The sequence below is a fragment of the Nycticebus coucang genome, chromosome 8 (genome assembly GCF_027406575.1).
Source record: "Nycticebus coucang isolate mNycCou1 chromosome 8, mNycCou1.pri, whole genome shotgun sequence".
Classification (NCBI taxonomy): Eukaryota; Metazoa; Chordata; class Mammalia; order Primates; family Lorisidae; genus Nycticebus; species Nycticebus coucang.
The window spans coordinates 90,126,341-90,147,732 of NC_069787.1; the positions used below are offsets into that span (position 1 = coordinate 90,126,341).

A 21,392-nucleotide genomic window follows, 5' to 3' on the forward strand; every position below is an offset into this window, starting at 1 on the left:
ATGTGTCCAGTATAACTGAGAACCTGCATTTCAAATTCATCTCATATTAATTGAAATTTAAAGAGCCACACATGACTAGTGCTACTTTATTGTCAGTGCAGGATAGTCTCAGGTAGATTAGGTGCTCAGGTCCTTGTAAAAAAACAGAACAAGCAAGCAAACAAAACTCAAGCCAGTTTGCCAAACCAACCCCCTTTCAGAAATGCTCTTATGCTGGGCATAGTGGCTCACGCCTGTAATCCTAGCACTTGGGAGGCCGATGAGGGAAGATCCCTTGAGCTTAGGGGTTTGAGACCAGCCTGAGCATGAGCAAGAGGGAGACCCCCCCTCTACTAAAAACAGAAAAATTAACTGAGCATTGTGGGAGGTGCCTGTAGTCCCAGCGACGTGGGAGGCTGAGGCAGGAGGATCACTTGAACCCAGGAATTTAAGACTGCCGTGAGTTAGGCTGACACCACAGCACTCCAGCCTGGGTAAGAGTGAGACTCTGTCTTCCCCTTCACCCCCAAAAGAAAAGCTCTCGCCGTAGCTAACATTCATCCACTGCCCTGCTCCACCCTGGGAATGGTATACCTGTATAGCAATTTCTGTTGTGGAGATTTAAAAAAACTGCAGATTCTCAGAAAAAATGCTAGAATTACAAAGCTGAGAGAGCTCCTGACACGTCAACTAATCCATTCCTCAACTTCAGGAGAGAGACAACCCTAATACTCCACCCTGATGAGAAAATGTCTCATTTACCAAGACTCTGCTCTGGTAAATTTGGAGATAGCAGGCAGCCTGGACTGACCTTAGTCTTATAGCCCAAGGTTCTTCTCCCTCCCACTCATACCTCTGAGAACAAAGGTATGAAGTAGACATCAGACAAGCCTTGGTCAATTTTAAATGAAATCTACTTGAATGTAATTGTTCTTTGAGCAACTTGTAATGGTAGCTGTGACTTAAAATCAACCATGTAGAGTTCACTGTTGAGCCACGCAGACCTCATCGGTGCCTCAGAACATGGAGACACACAGTCTCCACCAGGCTGCGGGCTCCAGAGAGCCTTCTCCATGCTCCTCCCTTGTGCTGTCTGCACTGCTGCTTCCTGAATTGTAAATGCAGAAACATAAAAATGTCTGCCTGAGGATTTTTACGTTACTACCTTAAAAATCCAGGACTGGGGAATATTTGGTCATTTCTCATTTATGCCCTGTCTGCTTCCCAAAAGACTCAAAACTGCTTATTGGTTCTGCTGCCTGCCTACCAACCATCTCCTCCTGCTGTTAGAAATACATTTTTCTTTTTTCTAACCTCTGGAATTTTCCACACTAGGTTGATGGTAAAGTCAGGATTAGGACTCACCACCTTTCAAATTAACTCTTCCTTCTCTTTTTCTCTCCTCCCTCCCACACAGTCTGACTCTGTTGCCCTGGGTAGAGTGCTATGACATCATAGCTCACAGCAACCTCAAACTCTCTTGGGCCTGAGCAATCTTTGCTTCAGCATCCCGAGTAGCTGGGACTACAGATGCCCACCACTATGCTTAGCTAGGTTTTCTATTCTTTTAGTAGAGACGGGGTCTCACCTTGCTCAGGGTGATCTTGAACACCCGAGCACAAGCCATTCACCCACCTTGGCTTGCCAGAGTGGTAGGATTACAGCCATGAGCCACCATGCCTGGCTCATCTTTCGAATTTCTTGTGAGAGGACCAGAACATTAAAGCTATCCCTTTTCTCCAAATTGACAACTTAAGTAAGGTGATCACAAAACCCAAACAAAAAAGGCTAGGAGATCAGGGACATGGTGAGAGAGTAACAGACCACTCTCCTTTACCTTTGAAATGTGGTATAAAGGACACGGTCAGGCCCTGCCTGAAGGCCTCTTGTCGGAAGGTGGGGGCAAAGGTGCGAAGGGTCACCGAGACGTTCTGCTTCACCTGGATCTGCTCGATAGAGCCTCCAGGGCAGAAGAAGCCGAAGTACAGGTCCTGGCTGAGGCTGGCGCTGGCCACCAGGTAGCTGAAGCTGGTGTTGCAGGGCCTCTCATGGGTGTGCTGCTGCAGCTTCTGGGCTGGCACCAGCATCAGGCTGAGCCTGTCTTGGGGCACCAGCACCTTCCAGGAGAAGTCGTGCAGCTCCACGGGCAGCTGGAGGATGTCTCTGGGCACCAGGAGCTGGTAGGATTTTCTGTGGCAATACCGGTGGTCTGTGCAGCCTGGAAGAGGGAGGCTAGTGGTAGTCACATGTGCAGAAATGTGCCTGCCCTGCTCACCTGAGGCTGGGCACCAGCGAGCTGCCCCCTGTCTCCCTCTGCCCCATGCTCCTCTCACTTGTGCTCCTTCGCGAGCCTTTCCCGGCTTTCCCTTCTGCTCTCTCTACAAAGTTGGCACACAAACTTGTGGGGAGCACTTAGGGTTGAAGTGTTCTCTCCTGTTCTGTCCGAGTTTTTTCTTCTGTGAGTCTGCATCTCAGATGCTAAGTGGCATGGGGACAGGGCACAGGTTTCACTCCACCCAGACGTGCTGTCCAGTGTCCCCTTCATGCAGGGAGGCAGTTCTGTGCCATGGTTGGAGCGGACGTTGTGTGTGATGTTGGGGCGATCCCAGCTCTCCTCTGGCTCTGCTGCTTCCTACAGGGGGACCTCAGGCAGGCTACTTTGCCTGTTGGGGCCTCAGCTCCTGCGTTTGCTGAGACTCTAAGAGCACCATGCCAGTGCTCACAGTGGCCCAGCAGGGAGGTGACTATTGGCTTTGCTGCTCTCACCAAGCTTTTTTTTTTTTTTTTTTTTTGAGACAGAGTCTCACTCTGTCGCCATGGGTAGAGTGCCATGGCATCATTGCTCACAGCAACCTCAAACTCTTGGGCTCCAGTGATCCTCTTGCCTCAGCTTCCCAAGTAGCTGGGACTAGAGGTGCTTGCCACAACACCCGGCTATTTTAGAGACAAGGTCTCGCTCTTGCTCAGGCTGGTCTCGCACTCCCAAGCTCAAGCAGTCCACCCGCCTCAGCCTCCCCGAGTGCTAGATTTATAGGTGTGAGCTCCTGGGCCCGGCCATCACCAAACATTTTTAAAGTGTCTAGCACTGCTAGGGGTTAAATGGATAACCCTCCCCGCCCCCCGAACAAGCCAAAGTTCTTGACCTCTCAGCCTCCTCTGAAAGAAGAGGGCAGTGGATGTGGAAGAGGGGGCTGTGAGGATGGGAGGATTTGGGGAACGCTGAGCAAAGGGGGAGAGATTTCCCAAGAGGGAGACAAGAAGGCTGGGCAGTCAGGCATATGCTTCCCTTCTGAGGGCCGTGCGTTCCACCGAAGGCTGGCCCTAAAGGGGAAACATCGATCCTCGCTGTGTTTGCCACCTGTCTGCCTGGCTCATAGGCCCTGGGGAGGGCACTTTGGATCACAGGATTTATGTCCCACCCAGGGACAAGACAAGGCAAGGAGGAAGACCTGTCCACGGCCAGGACAGAAGCACTAATTAAGGGGCGTACTTATGTTTTTTTCCACATTCATCCACAGACGTGTCAGATCATCACAAAGGAAGGAAATCGTGTGTTTGGAGCCAGATGTCAAGGTGAGGTTGACGCTGCAGGTTCGAGACTCAAGACACACGAAGCAGCCGGGGACAAACTTGCGGCTCAGTTTGACGGGCCGTGGCTCGATGGTGAGTGACATGGCTCGCTCATTACTCAAGTCAACCACATAAAGTTTATCTGAAACCACAAACAGAAAACAGGCGTGAAGAGAGGATCAGCAGCAACCAGGTGAAATGGCAAAAATTAGTAAAAAATCTCTCCTGATAGAAAGATCATATCATTATCACAGCTGGGGAATGTTGGAAACATATTTTTTTATTATTGAGGCAATATTACAATAACTTTGAAAGAAAGGTAAAAAGGAAAACAATGGACTTCACCATAGTAAAAACAAAAAGAACGCAGTTATAAACATGGAATAAATACAAATTATAAAAGCAACAGACACTGCAAATAACATTAAAGGGCACACCAGGAGAACACTTCTCAATAGAGAAGGACCAAGCAGTTCACAGAAAAGATATCAAAGCCCAAATCTGCAAAATAAGAAACATTCCTAACATCACTTGTAATCAGAGAAAAACAAATTGTTTCCCTCTGCTAAGACCAGGAGAACAGTAAGTGTCTGGTAATGCTGAGGGCTAGGGCTGTTGCAGGAGACAGGTGCTCCCTGTGAGGCTGGTGGGAGGGAGCCTGGCACCTGAACATGGGCATTAGTATCAAATGAAACTCTGCCCCCCAGCGAGCCCAGCCATGCCAGGTAGCCAAGGGTGCCCACATTTTACTGCAGTATTGTGATTGTGGAAAAGCTCAAAACCATCCGACACTGGAACAGATCAACAAATTCTGGGATATTAGGGAAGGGAATATCGTGCAGCAGATAAAAAGGATAAGGGAGATCTGAAAGGCATACTGAGCCGAAAACTACCTAGACATAGTGACGAGCAGAACGGCCAACTATAGACGGTATGTACAGCACCGTCCCACACAGGTGGTAAAATCTCTGCCAGACAAAAGAGTTCTTTACACATATTTATTTATGCAGATGAAGAGAAAAGAGATTTAGAGAGAAACACAAGAAATCCATGATTGTAGTTACCCCAGGAGAGAGGCCTGAAAGTGGAGATAGTGCAGGTGGTCAAGGAGGAGCTTTGTCTGTAATAGTTGAATTTTTAATAAGAAAGTATAGTAGAACCTCTGTTAAGCTGACCACCCAAGGGACTATAACAAGCTGGTCAACCTAAGGAACGAGGCCTGCTGCACAGACACATACATGTGGTGCATGTCTGGTCTGTGACAATTAGGTCAACTTAAGGCCGTGGTCAGCTATGGAGGTCTGACTGTATTTACCTATTTCTTGTGTCATTTGGAAAAACTGATTGATAGCCCCACACCAACTTCTTTCCTACTGTCCTACAAAGCTCACCTCTGTTTCCTCCAGGTCCCTGCCCCAAGCACCCTGGCTGTGCCAGGAGCCCTCTGCTTCTGCGGGCCTGGGTCCCTTTCATCAAGGTCCGCCACATGCTGCAGCAGTCTCCCCTCACTCTTCCCTCACCTGTGAGTGTGCAAAGCTATGCATGCACACCCAGGCTGTGCCTCGGTTACAAACACCTGACTTACAAACAACTCACACTTGTGGATTGAAGCTATTATTGTTAAGTCCCTGAGTTATAAACATCTGACCTATGTGCAACTTAAACATTTAGGAACAGAGGCTATTATAGGTAATAGGTAAATGTACTTAACTTACATACTTAGAAACCTATAGAAGCTATCTTGTTCATAACTCAGGGACTTCTTGTACTTCAAAGTAGCGGTTACCGGCCTCTGCACTGCGGATGTGTAGGAGGATAATTCCCCGCTATCCTGTGCACTGAGGGATGTTCAGCAGTAACCCTGGCCTTTGCCCATTAGTTGCCAGTAGCAACCGCCTCCCCCACTGGATTTGATTGTGACAACCAAAAATGTCTCCTGGACATTGTTAAATGTCCCCTGTGGGTAGGAGGCAAAATTGCTCCTAGTTGAGAACCACTGGTTTAAAGAATCCAGCAGTTTTAGAAGGTTTATTATGGGGCGGTGCCTGTGGCTCAGTGAGCAGGGCGCCGGCCCCATATACCGAGGGTGGCGGGTTCAAACCCGGCCCCGGCCAAACTGCAACAAAAAAATAGCCGGGCGTTGTGGCGGGCGCCTGTAGACCCAGCTACTCCGGAGGCTGAGGCAGGAGAATTGCCTAAGCCCAGGAGTTGGAGGTTGCTGTGAGCTGTGTGAGGCCATGGCACTCTACCGAGGGCCATAAAGTGAGACTGTCTCTACAAAAAAAAAAAAAGAAGGTTTATTATGAAAACGAAACTCCCTCCTCTCCTTTCCACCACTCCCCAGAACAATTTTCAACTCTTAGCAGGTTTTTGAAGTTACCTCCGTGTCACTCAGTAACATACTCCTTTTGCTCTCTGTTCCTTACTCTTTCATACCAGGCACTATCGTTGGCTTCTCACTAAGGAAGACGTGGACCTTCATCTCCTTCACACCACACCCACCCACCCCGCACAGCACGCATGCCCTGAAGCAGCCCACTCACTTCTGCTCACACTGCATTGGCCAAAGCAAATTCACACGGTCAATGCTGCAGCCAGTGGGGTAGCAAGTCTAATCCTTGCTCAGGAGGAGTGGTGAGTATTTTAGAACAAAAATGCAATCTAGCAAAGGTATTATCACTCCTATTTTACGGACACAGAAACTAAGGCTAGGAGGTAGTGAGACTGAGAAGCGAAGCCCACATTTTCCTGATTACAAAACCTGTGCTCTTTCTGTGACACTTACTGCCTCCTTCCACCCGGGTTCCAATTCTCTAGCCTGCTGACTGCACGGAGGAGACAAAAAATTGTGTGAGACCCGAGACTGGCTTCACACAGCTTGCTTATGGATGATACACCCATGGAAGAAACCCGCCAACTGCCATCTGGTTTCCAGATGCACGCGAAGTTGTTCCTTGACTTGCTTTAGAAGCATGCCAAATTTGGTCATGCTTGGTTTAGTTCAAAAATTCATCAGATATTTACAGAGGGCCTGCTTTTACATCTGACACTATACTCCCATGTTAATATAGAACAATAAATGACCTTAACTTTGAGAAGTTCACAATTTAAAGTCATTTAAGGTAATAATGTTTTTCATAAAATACAAATTTGAAGCTCAGGTTAAGTAACTTGCCCAAAGTCACAGCTAGCTAGTAAGTGGGACCTAAAGCAGTCTCTAACACCGCAACATCTACGCTTAACCTTTGGATACATTTTGCCTTGTTTTTGATGAATAATTTATACATGATAAAATCTACAGATCTTGGGGTAGTGCCTGTGGCTCAAAGGAGTAGGGCGTTGGCTCCATATACTGGAGGTGTGTGGGTTCAAACTTGGCCCCGGCCAAAAACTGCAAAAAATAAAGAACAAAAAAAACAAAACAAAACAAAAAAAAAAAACAACTACAGATCTTCAGCATGTTGAGTTTTGGGCAACTTTATATATCTATTGTATATATAGCAAGATATAGAACATTCCTGTTGTACCAGAAGTTTCTTTGTGCCTTTTTCCACTTAATGCCCCGGACATCCCATCCCCCTAAAACGCAACCACTTTCTGATTTTCTATCACTACAGACTTTGGCTTTCTGGAACTTCATATATAATGGAACCATACAGTAGCTAGTCTTCCGTCTCTGGCTATTTTTGCTCAGCAAAATGTTTTTAGGACGCATCCACATTGTGGATATCAGTTGGTTTTTCCCTGGTTGTTGCAGAGTAGTATTCCTGAAGTGAACATACCACGTTTATTCATTCTTCTCTTGGTGATTTAGGTTGTTTTATTTTTTATAAGTTCACCTTTAACATCCTTTTATAAGTCTTTGAGTGGATATATAGTTTCCTTTCTCTTGGGTAAATACCTAGGTGGGGGGCAGCGCCTATGGCTCAGTGAGTAGGGCGCCGGCCCCATATGCCGAAGGTGGCGGGTTCAAACCCAGCCCCGGCCAAACCGCAACAAAAAAATAGCCGGGCGTTGTGGCGGGCGCCTGTAGTCCCAGCTGCTGTGGAGGCTGAGGCAAGAGAATCGCGTAAGCCCAGGAGTTGGAGGTTGCTGTGAGCTGTGTGACGCCACGGCACTCTACCGAGGGCGGTACAGTGAGACTCTGTCTCTACAAAAAAAAAAAAAAGAAAAAAGAAAAAAAAAATACCTAGGTGGGTCACAGGTAAGTGCTACGGTTCCATGGTTTATCCCCACCCAAACTCACGTTGAGACTTGTACCTCAAGGGGGCAGTGTTGGGAGGTGGTGCCTTGTAGAGGTGATTAGGTTGTTAGGATGGATTAATCACTTTCTTACAAGACGGTGTTAGTTTTTGTTCAAATGGAACAGTTTCCACAACAGTGGGCTGTTACACAGTGAGGTTGCCTCTCCTGTTTGGTGTTTTTTGCACATGCCCCTTCCCTTCTGCTTCTCTGCTGTGCAATCCTGCAACAGGCTTTCACCAGAAGCTGGCACATGCTGGCGCCATGCTTCTCGGACTTTACAGCCACCAGAATCGTGGCCAGTTTAAACTTCTCTTGATAAATTACCCAGTCTCAAGTATTCTATTACGGCAACACTAAATGAGTTAAGACACTAGGTGTAAGTTTATAAGAAACTGCCAGACAGTTCTCCTAAGTGGCTGCACCACTTCACACCCCCACTAGCAGTGTCTAAGAGCTCCATTGCTCTACACTGTCACCATCTTTTGATGTTGCCAGACATTCTTATTTTCTCCATTCTAGTGGATGTGAAATGATATTGTAGCTTTACAGTTTGTATTTCTTTCGAAAGTTATTGTACAATAATCAAGGGGACTGTGAGGATACACCCAGTGGTGAAGCCAAAACAAGGGGGGTAGTTTATTAGGAAAATGATTTTGGAATTAAGAAAGACCATCCATTATAGGGAGTGTCAGGAGGCCCTTGGCTCTCCATGTAACATACTTCTCCACTTTCTATTTTGCCCTTGCATCCCATTCATTATTTTACATCCTTTCTTTTCACACTTCTTTTGGTTGGATCTCAACATACCTTGAGGGAGAGCCACAGTAAACTGACCTGCTGCCTGAGGGATATTTTCACATGTGGCTTCTGTAGGCAAAGCAGAGTATAAATGTGTGGTCCTCACCTCTCACAGATGGGGTGTTATAAATGGAAAGATCACCTATTCATATTTGCAAATCTATGGAAAGACAGGACAGATTTTTACTCAGTGTCTTCCATGAGCTTTGACAAGTTGCTGTACCCCATCCTCACGATGGGGAGGAGAGTAGGGGTGGCGATCACCATTTACAGCTGAAAAGGGGAGGCCACAGGGAGGTGTGAATTGACTGCTAGGATAGTCTACTAATAAAGGGACAGACGTGTGATTTGGACACAGTTTCCTGCCTTGAAAGAATCACATATTCTTTTTCTAAAACAGCAGATGGCTTCATGCAGAAAACATTGGCACCTAAAGTTTAAAAAGAGCCCTCCTCCTCGCTGGATATAGTGGCTCATGCCTGTAATCCCAGCACTCTGGGAGGCTGAGGTGGGAGGATTGCTTGAGCTCAGGAGTTTAAGACCAGTCTGAACAAGAGCGAGACCCCATTTCTACAAAAAATAAAATATTAGCCTGCTGTGGTGGCACACATCTGTTGTCCCAGCTATTCAAGAGGCTGAGGCAGGAGGAATGCTTGAGCCCAGGAGTTTGAGGTTGCAGTGAGCTATGATGATGCCATGGTACTCTATCCTAGGGTGACAAGGCAAGATCTGCCTCAAAAAAAAAAAAAAAAAAGAAGAGCTCTCTTCCCTCTCCCAAAAGAAAACTCCTCACTATTTGATAGTTACTGACATTATTTTAAAAGCCACACTGGGGACCTTTGAAGAGATTAGGTTACTGACTGACATTCCATAAAGGCCCCTAATCATTTTTGTGGCTTCTGTATAAGATTTCTTACTTTAAAATGAAAATGGGCTCCACAAGAATAAGTCAAAGACCACACTATGCATCAACTCTGGCAGGAAAAATTAAAAATTCACAGAACACAAGTTACTCAACACAAAACAAAAACAAACCTGACGATTTGTTAAAGGTTCCAGATGGTTTCTGGGGTTATAAAAGTTGAAAAAGAAGCAATGTTGCTGCTTCCGCAACCAGCCTTTACCCTGAGTGGTTAACAGAAGCACTCAGTGTAAAACACCGGAAAATTACATCCATCTACGTTATTTGAATCATGATCACCCAGAGACCTGTGGGTGTTGAAGACTTTTTGGCACACAGTTAGGTTCCACTACTACCTGTAATCAGAAATTGTTTTGTTTTGTTTGTTTTTTTCTGAGATGAAGTCTCACTTTGTCACTCTGGGTGGAGTGCTGTGGCATCATCACAGCTCACAGCAACCTCGAACTCCTGGGCTCAAGCAATCCTCCTACCTCAGTGTCCCGAGTAGCTGGGACTACAGGTACCCACTACCATGCCTGCCTGATTTTTCTATTTTTCATAAAAACAAGGTCTCAAACTCTTGAGCTCAAGAGACCCTCCTGCCTTGGCCTCCCAGAGTGCTTCGATTATAGGCATGAACCACAGCACCCAGCCCAGAAATTGATTCTTGGGCCCATGGTGCTCAGGTCCTGCTGTGGAGATGAGAGGTCTGTGTTGGTTGATGCCTCTGACAGCTCCTCTGTCAAGGCCCTGCTTTCTCTGGTAGCTGGGACAGCCACCTTCTTTGGCTTGAGGCTCTGCTGGGTCCGTATCTGCTCTTGTGTTCTTCCCTTGTCACTCTCACGGTGCCTTCCTTCATCCTCCCCTCCTTGGCCCTTCTTCATGTGGGCTGTGAGTTGGTATGGTGTACCTGGCTCTCGAACCAATTTGGATAAGATGCTGAGATTGGCAACAAGGATTTATGGAGGGCCAGGAATGTGCCAGAAGCCGAGGTAGATATAGGAAGAGGAATAAGACAAGATTCCTTACTGGGAGGAGTATAGTGAAATCTGGATGTGCAGATAGATAAACATAACATAGTGGGTAAGGGATGCAAACCATTGTCGGGTGTGCTCTGGGGGTAGTGGCTTTGGTCTGGGCAGTTGTCCCCTGATGCTGGGACAAAGGAAGACCAGGTTAGGGTAAAGTCTGTGTTGGGCATAGTGGGGGACCAGCTCCCAGAGATTTCCCTCCTGCTCTCACAGGAGAATGAAAGGCAGAGGCTCTAAAACAAGGGACTCAGTCACTCTGAATGAAGCCCCTCTCCCCCAGCTCCCTTCTCACCTTCAGGGCTAGGACAGTAGAACCGGCATGCAGAGCCCCTTCCTATGGCAATGAGGGGCACATGCCATCATCATGGATGGGGCCCCTGGCAGCTGAGGAGGTCTAGACTCTGCCACAAGTCTTCCCTTGGTATCCCTCTGCTAGGTCCACTCACCTGCCACTAACTCCACTGCACACCACTGAAACTCTTTCCAGAGTGACTCACTGCATCCCAGGAGGCATTTCTCTTCTGGGTCACAGTCTAGTCCCTGGACCATGAACCCTGCATGATGATATCACAGAGTACTCCCCACCTGCCAGGCACTGTGCTACCTTGGGTGTCCTCACCACATCCCTACGAGGGCAGTCCTGTCACCTCTCTTTTATAGATGAGGAACTGAGTCACACAGAGGTTAAGTCACAGGGGAACTAGGACCCAAATCTGTGTGGGTCAGCCACCCTTAACCACTGGGCTATGCTGCCTTCAGAGCAAGCTGCCCACAAACATTTAGCCAGTGAAAGAGCATTCATTGAGAATGGTCCAGACAGATGTGTTGGATACACAGGGCTGGCTCTCTTGGCCAGTCCTTGAAATTTAGTCCACAGAGGGGTTCAAGGGATTAAGGTGCAACTGCCTGGGAATCACAACTCTCAGGCCGACCAACCCAAACTGGGACTTTTATCCCCAAAGGTATTTCTGCCAGCCACGCCCACTCACACTTCTAGAAAAAGTGTAAACTACACCTTAAAGGCCTGACACTGCTAAACACTTCCCCGCTGCAATTAACCACCTATTACTCACCTCCAAACTCAATCCATGCCCTTTTTGATGCTGGGTATAACAATTTGATTAGTTTTAAAAATCAACCCAGCCCATGTTACGGGAAACAGAACTGATCAGAGGTTCTCAGCAGCACGTCACCATGACAGATGATAAATCTGTCTTCTAAAACCTAAGCCCATTCCACTTCTATATCCTCTCGTGGCTATTTCTGACATTCCGATTATGCAGTTGTGACAGTAGAATGATAAAACTGTCTCAGTGGACACATACACAAACACACATGTGTACGTAAATTCATACATACACACACATCCATGTATGTAAACATGTGGGCACGCCCAGGGCAGCAGCACTTGGGCAGTCTCCCAAAGGTTCCAACATTGCCACCTTGCAGATGTTTATCAGCCCTACAGAAATAAACAGCATGCCGTTCCACACTCCCACTTCATTTTTCTGCCTGGCTCTGCCCACTTCCCACAAGTAAACAATAGTAAAAACAGAATAAGAAGCAGCTCTCCAGATAGAGCTGATCCTCAACATGTGTCAGCAACGTCCTGGTCCAAGACCACTTGTCACAACTCACTCCTTCTCAGGCTCCCATTCACAGATGAGCGGCAGGAGTAGCCACTGTGAATTCATTCTGTATTTTTTTATCTCAAAATCCACATTAGTCCCATCAGGGCCAGGACTAGGACAAGGCAAACCAGGAACTCAGGGAGCAAAATTTAAGGAGGTGCCCATTCTCAGGGGCTGCCATTATACTCACAAAACCCTGAGAGTGATGCCTCCTTAAATTTTGCACTGTGGGCATTTCACCTCACACCAGTCGGGGCCTGACTCTCCTCCTCCTTTAGCTAGGTTCATGGCATCTCAGGAAGGTTTATGGAGTGATATCCAACCACATTCTCATACCCGGGGTTCAATATGATCTGGAGCTCAGGCTCTGGGTTCTGAGCTTGCTATGCTCCTGACAAGCTGTGTGATGTTACGCTAATTCTATAACCTCTCTGAACCTTGTGGTTTCTCATTAGTAGAGGAAGGTAATTCCCACCTCCTCTGCAGGATTGCATAAAGTGTTAGCTGCTTAGCACAGGACCTGGTGTGCAGAGTGTGTGCCCAGGGGGTGCTGAGCCAAACAACAGTGTTAGCTACCACCCTCATTGCTGATGGTGTGGGGGACATCCTGATTCACATTGCAGGGTCAAGACATAAGCTCTTGACTTTTCAATGGCTTTGTTAAAAATACCTTTGCCCCCTGAATGCATGATTATGTGTACTTCTATTATGCCGAGGTAGAACTACATGCCCAGTGTTCACCAATGAACTGGTCTTACTGACTAGCAACCCGCTTCCCGAAATTCTTATAGGGTCCAGAGTCCAAGTGCTCCGGAAACCTCAGATGAGAAGCAGGACAGGAACCTTACCCTAGGCATAGGACCAAGGAAACAAAGAAGGTGCGAGAGGAGGAGGGAAAGGGAAGTGGGCCTCACTTACTGCTTTCATTTTGTGGATGTTGAACCAAAACCTGAAACTGCAGCCGGAGGATCCCTGGACTTTGGGCATCTTGGTCGCAGCCCTGCAGGGAGAGGTTGAAGTTCCCAGCCATGTTCCCAGGCTGCTTGTCCTCCAGCTTGAACACCTCGGGGTTGGTGGTGGAGCCGGGGATGTAGTACTCCACCCGCTCCTCCTTCCTCTCGCAGTTGGAGACGTTGAAGTTGAGGAAGGAGACGCTGGCCCGCAGGTGCGGAGGCACAACAAACTGCCAGGTCATGAGCTCGTCCTCGGGGAAGCCCTCCGGGTAGTTGGCAGACATCAGGGTGGCTGAGCCTTCGCCTTCAAACACAGATTCGATGATGCACAGTCCTGTTTGGAGTGGGACCCAAAGCAGAAAGAACAGAGGCAATGAGACCCTGGCCTGGCTGGCTGTGGTCGAGTGGAGGGGCTTTTAGGGCAATATGAGCTTGGTTTTCAGATCCTGCGCCGTGGGATTCTGGCTGTGCTAAGTTTACAGTCAGGGTAGAGATTGGGCAGGAAGACACATTAGTGCTATTCAAGTAAATGTAATAACTGACCCAGTGGGCAAAAGAGGCCTGAATTTGCAGTGTGTGTCTCCTTCCATGGTGGGCACCAACACTCCCACTGTGGCTTATTTCCACGTCCAACACTGCTGAACATGGAGTTGGGCAGTAGGACATTATTTTCCCACCACACAGACACAGGCACAAATAACCCGAGAACACAAGTAAGAGTAAACAGTAGTAAAGTATTTAGGAAGTGGTAAGTTTTGTGCATTTATTAGCTTTGTTTATAATTTATTTAACTGTAAGTTTACATACTTCTATTTTTTATAGCAGCTCTTTTTAATGCCAGCTCATAAAATTCCTGAGGACTGAATAGCCAGCTCTTAAGAGCCATGGACTGAGCTCTGTGCATGACTGATACAGAAAACGTGAGAGACTCAGAAATGGAGCCGTCAAGGTGGGTCTGTGGAAACAATCCCTTGTTGCTTTTTGAAAACAAATACCGCCAGCTAAAAGGGACACAGTCAGCACCTTGTTACTTACTAGACAGGAGGGGTTCACACTAGGACTGAGTGACCATGTCACTTACGGAAGAGTGGAATCCTCCTTCAAAATATTTAGGTTGAATTATGCAGACTTCCTGTTATTTGGGTAGGTTTGATCTAGAATGATGACAGTTTTGTAAGTTTCAACCTAATCACATGAGGAGAGGGGTGTGCTCACGTTTTATAGACGAGCGGTTTGCAATGCTGAAGCCGGAGATATTTCTAGGATGGAACCACGGCAGGTGTAAGGCCATTTTCACCCCCTCTTGCATCTTGATGCGGGACACGGTGCCATTGCTGCAGAACGTTCCGATCCTGACCATGGTGGCATCGATGCGGCCGCTGATGGAGTGGGTGACTCCGTCTGAGCAGCGCTCGCCCGGCCCAATCTGCCTCAGGCGAGGAACAGAGAACTGAAGCTCTAGGCCAATGCGCTTGTGAGCTCTGACATCCCAGATGAAAGTTCTGTTGAGGGCAGGCAACACTGACGTTGGGGGCTGCAGCTGGACCTCCCCAAAAGGACATGGGCCTGACATGCAATCTGAAACACAGTCACAAAAGCAATTTTGACCACACACTGCTCTTCCTCAGCCCCCTGTAGTTGACTACTTGGGGGCTCTGCCCAGGTAGCTTTTACCAGGTGGGTGCAGCCATGCCCTGGGTGAGGATGCCTCAGACCAGCAAACCTAAGAGGTTTTGCAGGCCCTCATTTCTAGGCCGAGGAACAATTGCAGTCTATAGCCCAGTGATTTTCTTTTTTTGTTAATACATAGTCTCACTTTGTCAGCCTCAGTAGAGTGTTGTGGCGCCACAGCTCACAGTAACCTAAAACTCTTGAGCTCAAGTGATCCTCTTGCCTCAGCTTCCCCAATAGCTGGGATTACAAGCGCCCGCCACAACACCCAGCTATTTTTTTAGAGACAGGGTCTCACTCTTGCTCAGACTGGTCTTGTAACTCCTGAGCTCAAATGATCCACCCACCTTAGCCTCCCAGAGTGCTAGAATTACAGGCATGAGCTGTGGTGCCTGGTCTAGCCCAGTGATTTTCAACCAGTGTGCCATGAGAGGATCTTAGGTATGCTGCAAAAATTTTTAAAGATCATGAATTAAATTATTTTCAAAATAAGTTCAAAGCATAATAAGTATATTCTTTTAAAAATTTTTTTTGAACCACATAAGTTAAGTGTGCTGCCTAAGTTTAACCATAGGTTCAAGTGTGCCATGAGATAAAAAGACTGACCTCCTCAATGTAGGAGGAAAGATTCCTGGCCTCCTTGCTTCAGGTGACATGACCTGAGGCTGCCATTCACACTCCAGAGCTCCCTGCAGGATCGATCAGGCTGAGCCAAACCTCAGTTAAAACCACATCTGTGCTCAGTCTCTTTCCCTGCTCCATGCTACTTTCCTCACTTCTTTGGAGGGCACTCTCTTGATAAATGCATTAAATATCCCTGCCTCAGACACTGCTTCTAGGGCAACCCGAAAGAAACAACTATTGTGTTTTCCAGATTAAGTTCCTGGAGTCCAGTTGAAGGGTCTCTGACTGGGCCTTCCTGGAAGCCAGATGGAAGCTGTTGGTGACAGTCTTGGACATCCTACTTCCCCTATTCTGAGAGTCATGGTTTCACAATGCCAAGATCCACCTTTTAAAACTGGTTTTCCCATCAACATGCTCATCAGCAGAGTGAGCACGCACTGATTGTGCAGCACCTTCCTGGACGGCTGGAAGCCAGCAGCACTGTTCTCCTGCCCTGTGGCTTCAATGCTGGTATTTTATTCCCTCTGTAGTTGAATTTTCTTTTTTAAGGCTAACCGACTGATGACATCCTTTGATAGATGTATTTGTCTCCTATACCTATTATTTTTATTTTTTATGTTTTTGAGACTTACTCTGTTGCCCCTGGGAAGAGTGCTGTGGCATCATAGCTCACAGCAAACCCATGTTCTTGGGCTGAAGTGATCCACCTGCCTCAGCTTCCTGGGTAGCTGGGACTATAAGTGCATCTCTTTAAAAATGTGTATCCAGGCAGAAGTGGATGGGTATGAGGTGGATTTGCAGGAATAAGATCTCACTGCTGGAAACAAGGGGAGTAACCAAAAGAATGGAGAACTGCTTCTGACACAGCAAGGGAGCCAGGGTATAGCGCAGTGTTTGTGTACCATGAGCCTCTAGCTATGTTATTTTACTGTCATTTTGCCTATATCTCACTTGAGCTTAGGAAAAAAGACTGGAAGGAAGTAACTAAGGCACAAGTTTCTGGCCTGTGGAGGTGGCTCAGAGTTGCCTTGTGTGTGAGGGATGGTTTATGGGCAGCAGTAACAGTAACGACAGTAACTTTCATTGCCCTGCCTGCTCTCCCCATGTTGGCTACGTCACTCCACAATGTCCCAACTTGCTTGGTTTGTTTTCTTCTTATAATGATGCTGAATCTGTGCCAGGGCGGCGCCAGCCCCATATACCGAGGGTGGCGGGTTCAAACCCGGCCCCAGCCAAACTGCAACAAAAAAATAGCCGGGCGTTGTGGTGGGCACCTGTGGTCCCAGCTACTCAGGAGGCTGAGGCAAGAGAATCGCTTAAGCCCAGGAGTTGGAGGTTGCTGTGAGCTGGGTGAGGCCACGGCACTCTACGGAGGGCCATTAAGTGAGACTCTGTCTCTACAAAAAAAAAAAAAAAAAAAAGATGCTGAATCTGTGGTTGGATACTAGAAAATCAGAGTTTGCTCTTAGACATTCACTTCACAAACTTTGATGAAGTTAAAAGTTCTTTCTTCAATTATTGTACTTAAAAAATAGTCTGTACTTCTCGATTCTCTCCTCAGTGGAGCCCACACCAAGGGAACCACTGAAAGCCTGGTTTGTCCTACTGTGCAAGGGATGAGCTGTCCTCTTGTTAACAGCCGTCCATTCTGCCAGCTAGAACTTAGCTCGGTAACAGGACTGCAAGGCCAGTAAATGCCTCCTCTCAGGGCGTTGTTAACCTCAAGTAATAAATTGGGGAATGTCTCAGAAAAGAAAATTAAGACTTCCATGAGCCCAGATGGTGTATCTTTCTCTAAGTTTTAAATGAAGTGCCAGCATTCTACCCTCAGTGACAGAAGATCAAAGCATTCTGGGTGAAACATGCCATTTCTGTAAGAATGTATGAGGTGACAATCTGCTGCCTTTGCCTGTGAGGACAGATACAGTCTCTAGAAATAAGAGTTCCAGCAACTTTCTGAGTTTAAAGGTTACATGGAGTTGAAATTGGGCTTTTGTTTTTGTTTTGGGATCAGCCTCCTGGGTAGCGGGGACTACAGGGTGTCTGTTTTTTTAGAGATGGGGTCTTACTCTTGCTCAGGCTGGTCTCAAGCTCCTGAGCTCAAGCAATCCACTTGCTTTGGCCTCCCAGAGTGCTAGGGTTATAGGCATGAGCCACTGCACCCAGCCCCTGAAACTTGATTTTTTTATATCAAGCCACCTCTTTCCTTTGTCCTCAAGTGACTTTCCACCCACACCTCCAGTGCGCCCAGGGCAACATCAATTGAATCCCACTGGGTTCTGTACTGTTGTGCAACCACCTAGCCCTATTAAGGCAATGGTTCTCAGATCTGCTTCCCTACGAGACTTGCCTGGAGGCCATTTTAAAAATACATATGTCTCGCTGAGCACCATAGCTCAGTGGTTAGAACACTGGCCTTGCAAACCAGGGCCGGGAGTTCTAGCCTGGCCTGGGCCTGATTAAAAAAAAAAAAATACACACGCCTGGGCCACCCAAGGGATTCTGATTTAATTTCCTACAAAGAACATGGAGTCAAAAAGCCCCACCTGCTTTGCAAAAATGAGAGGTTGAGTGTGAATGATCTCAGAGGCCTGAGACTGCTCTGAAATTCCCCCATAAGTCTATTTCAAGTGGATAATACTTTCAAATGCCCTAATGGAGCAGTAGCAAAGATTCGAAGATTACCATTACAGAGGCTAGAGTCCATTACTGTTCAGATTCCCTGTTCTCAAGACAACAACCTTGCTTTCACACTGCAAAAGTCAGGCCGTTTTTCATTCGCTGCTAAGAGCTTTAGTTTTTATGATGAACACACAGGTAAGTGTAGTCAAACAGATCGGTCTGTCTCCAAATCTTCTCCTGCACCCTGTCTAGTGCAAAAATTTTAAATAATTTAAATGATTCCTAGGCAGAAGATGGAGAAGTGTCACTTCTGAAGTGATTCATACCTCAATTATTCTCAGCAGACTTTTACTTCCATTAACTTTCATGAAACTATTCAAGAAGGCATGAGAACAGAGATGTCAAACTTTATCTCAAGCTTTCAAAGTGCAGGAAAGGAAATGAGGGGCAGGCAGACCACTGGGCTTGATTCCAGTGTCTAGATTTATTCTTTAAAAAAATGATACTTTGGCCAGGCTCAGTGGCTCACATCTATAATCCTGGCACTCTGGGAGACCAAGGAGAGTGGACTGCTTGAGCTCAGTTCAAGACAGCCTGAGCAAGAACGAGACCCCATCTCTACTAAAAATAGAAAAACTAGCTAGGCGTTGTGGCAGGTGCCGGTAGTCCCAGCTACTGGGGAGGCTGAGGCAGGAGATCACTTGAATCCAAGAGTTTGAGGTTGCTGTGAGCTATGAAGCTATGATGATGCCACAGCAGGGCAAGAGAATGAGACTCTGTCTCAAAAAAAAAAAAAAAAAAAGGATATTTTCATATTGTTTACAAAAGTTGTGAGCAGGTTTTTACTACTGGATAATAAAACCATGTGGGCGGCTTGGCACCTGTAGCTCAGTGAGTAGGGCACCAGCCACATACACCAAGGCAGGAGGGTTTGAGCCTGGCCTGGGCCTGCTAAAACAATGACAACTGCAACCAAAAAAAAAAAAAAATAGCTGGGCATTGTGGTGGGCGCTGTGGTCCCAGCTACTTGGGAGGCTGAGGCAAGAGAATCACTTAGCCAAGAGTTTGAGGTTGCTGTGAGCTGTGACCCCACAGCACTCTACTGAGGGTGACATAGAGATACTTTGTCTCAAAAAAAACAAAAAAACACCAGGTGGGCATCCTAGGATTAAGAGACTGAATGCATTTAATACTTGACTTGGGAGAAGTCATTTATTACTTTTTTCCTTTTACAAAATGAAATCATTTTTCTTTTTTGTTCAACTGATTGTAAAAATAATACACACTTATAAAAAAGAAAAAAAGAATAGAAAGAAGAAAACGAACGCCATCTGTTCCCTTCCACCATTCCCTATAGAAATAGTACACAGTTAAGGTTTTGGTGTTTATCTCTGCAGACTTTGGGCTCTTTATGATTAAGTGTGAGTGTGTGTGCATGCACATATGTATATATATATATATGCATGTATATTAAATAAAATGGGATCAGACTATACCACCTACTGTCCTACTATAAGCTGCATTGTTTTAAATGGAACAAAATAATACTGGACACCTTTTCATGACAAATATAGAAACGTATCTCATTTTTTAAATAGGAACACAACATTCCATCGGACTCTTTTATTTATTTGTTTGAGACAGGGTGTCATTATGTCACCCTCGGTAGAGTGCTCTGGCGTCACAGCTCACAGCAACCTCCAACTCTTGAGCTTAGGCGATTCTCTTGCCTCAACCTCCCAAGTACCTGGGACTACAGGTGCCCACCACAACGCCCGGCTATTTTTTGGTTGCAGTTGTCATTGCTTAGAAGGCTCAGGCCCGGCTTGAACCCTCCAGCTTCAGGGTATGTGGCCGGCGCCCTACGCACTGAGCTATGGGCACTGAACCATTCCATCTGATTCTTACGCATATTCTCTTCAGCTCTGTAAAAGCTTCACTGAGAAGCTTAATTGACTTATAATTTATAATTAACTTATAATTGACTTAAACTGATAAATGAATATGGGGGAGAATTGACACCTTAAAAATACTAAGTTTTTCCATCAGGGAACATATCCTTCCATTTATGTAAGTGTTCTTTTTTGTCTTTTAATAAAATGTTATATTTTGTTTTGTATATACGTTATGTATTTATTAAGATTATCCTCAAATTGACTAATGAGGCGCAAAAAAGAAAGGATTATCCCTAAATATTTAATTAGAAATTCTGAGTAATGGGACCCCCTAGTGTTATTGCCTGTTTCATTAGTAATGCTTCCATGGTTGACTGTTAAATATTGTATTTGCTATAATGAACACATTCTACTGGATTAAGAAAACATCCTTCTATTCCTGGTTTACTATGAGTTTTTTATTAGATGTATTTAAAATCGTCTATTAAGATAATCATATGTAGTACTTTCTCGCTAGCCTAATAATGCAAAGCATCGCATTAACCTATTTGCCCATTCATTTACATATCGTCTATGGCTGATTTCACTCTAACAGCAGATTAGATGCACAGATTCAGTAGCTGTGAGAGACCACATGACCCCTGGGCCTAAAGTATTTACTATCTGACCTGGTACATGAAAAGTTTGCCAATATAATAGAATATCATAGAAATTATCTGCTCCTTCAAGTTGTATAGAACTCATCTATAAAACCATCTCTAACTAACTCAAACCCTGTTCTCTCCTGTCTTTGGCTTTTTCTCCAATCTTTTCCATGGTTCTTTACTCAGATTTTCTACCTGAGTCAGTCTGGCCCACTAAATATGCCTTGAAAATAATCCATTTCCTTCAAATGTTCACATTTATTACCATATTAGAATCTATTAAAATTTTAGGAATAATCTCTGTATAAACTGTTAAATCAACTTTTATACTTTTAAGCTATACATGTATATTTCAATTTTCTCTTTCTTTTTTTCATGAGACTAGTCAAGAGATTTGTCTAATCTTTTCAGAAAACTAGGTTTGGCTTTAGTTATCAAATATAGTTTTTAAAACTGCTTTTAATACTTCGATTTCTCCTTTTACTTATGAATTCCCTCCAGGTCAATGCATCTATTCATCCTTTTTGGCATGCCCACCTTAAAATGTATTTTTTTCTGCCTGATTATTAATATTTCCTATGTCAATTTCCTCTCCAAAGCTCAATTTATGAATAATAATACCACATATCTATAGTTTGTTCAATTCTTATGTGTCATACATTTTCAATTCATTATTTTATTTCATCCTCATGGCAACTCTATTTTTGGCAAGATGACCACTGTTTTACAGAGTAGAAAACTGAGGCTCAAAGCAGTTGAGTAACTCTCATGAAGTCACGTGATCAGACCACATGACCAGTAGCCCTGACACTTGAAGGCAAAGCCAGC

The 21,392-nt window shown here is 45.8% G+C and overlaps 1 protein-coding gene and 1 long non-coding RNA gene across 8 annotated transcripts in view; one reads left to right on the forward strand and one right to left on the reverse strand.

Moving 5' to 3' along the window:
- LOC128591738 (uncharacterized) overlaps window positions 1–16,565 on the forward strand; it is a 65,925-nt gene extending 49,360 nt beyond the window's left edge. Inside the window, exons 3-6 of one of the 4 annotated variants that reach the window (XR_008381640.1) lie at window positions 3,498–3,642; window positions 5,989–6,183; window positions 13,931–14,057; window positions 15,654–16,565. This is a non-coding gene — a long non-coding RNA (uncharacterized LOC128591738). Of the gene's footprint in view, window positions 1–3,497; window positions 3,643–5,988; window positions 6,184–6,366; window positions 6,610–13,930; window positions 14,058–15,653 lie in introns of those variants that run through there. The other 3 variants (XR_008381643.1, XR_008381642.1, XR_008381641.1) reach the window with 3 other exon arrangements.
- Window positions 1–21,392, reverse strand: part of CDCP1 (CUB domain containing protein 1) — a 58,461-nt gene that overhangs the window by 8,553 nt on the left and 28,516 nt on the right. For all 4 annotated transcript variants that reach the window (XM_053599412.1, XM_053599411.1, XM_053599413.1 and 1 more), the window contains exons 3-6: window positions 14,324–14,686; window positions 13,074–13,442; window positions 3,470–3,691; window positions 1,817–2,197 (exon numbers count right to left, since the gene is read on the reverse strand). In XM_053599412.1, the coding sequence (XP_053455387.1) occupies window positions 1,817–2,197; window positions 3,470–3,691; window positions 13,074–13,442; window positions 14,324–14,686 (1,335 nt within the window). The remainder of the gene's footprint in view (window positions 1–1,816; window positions 2,198–3,469; window positions 3,692–13,073; window positions 13,443–14,323; window positions 14,687–21,392) is intronic.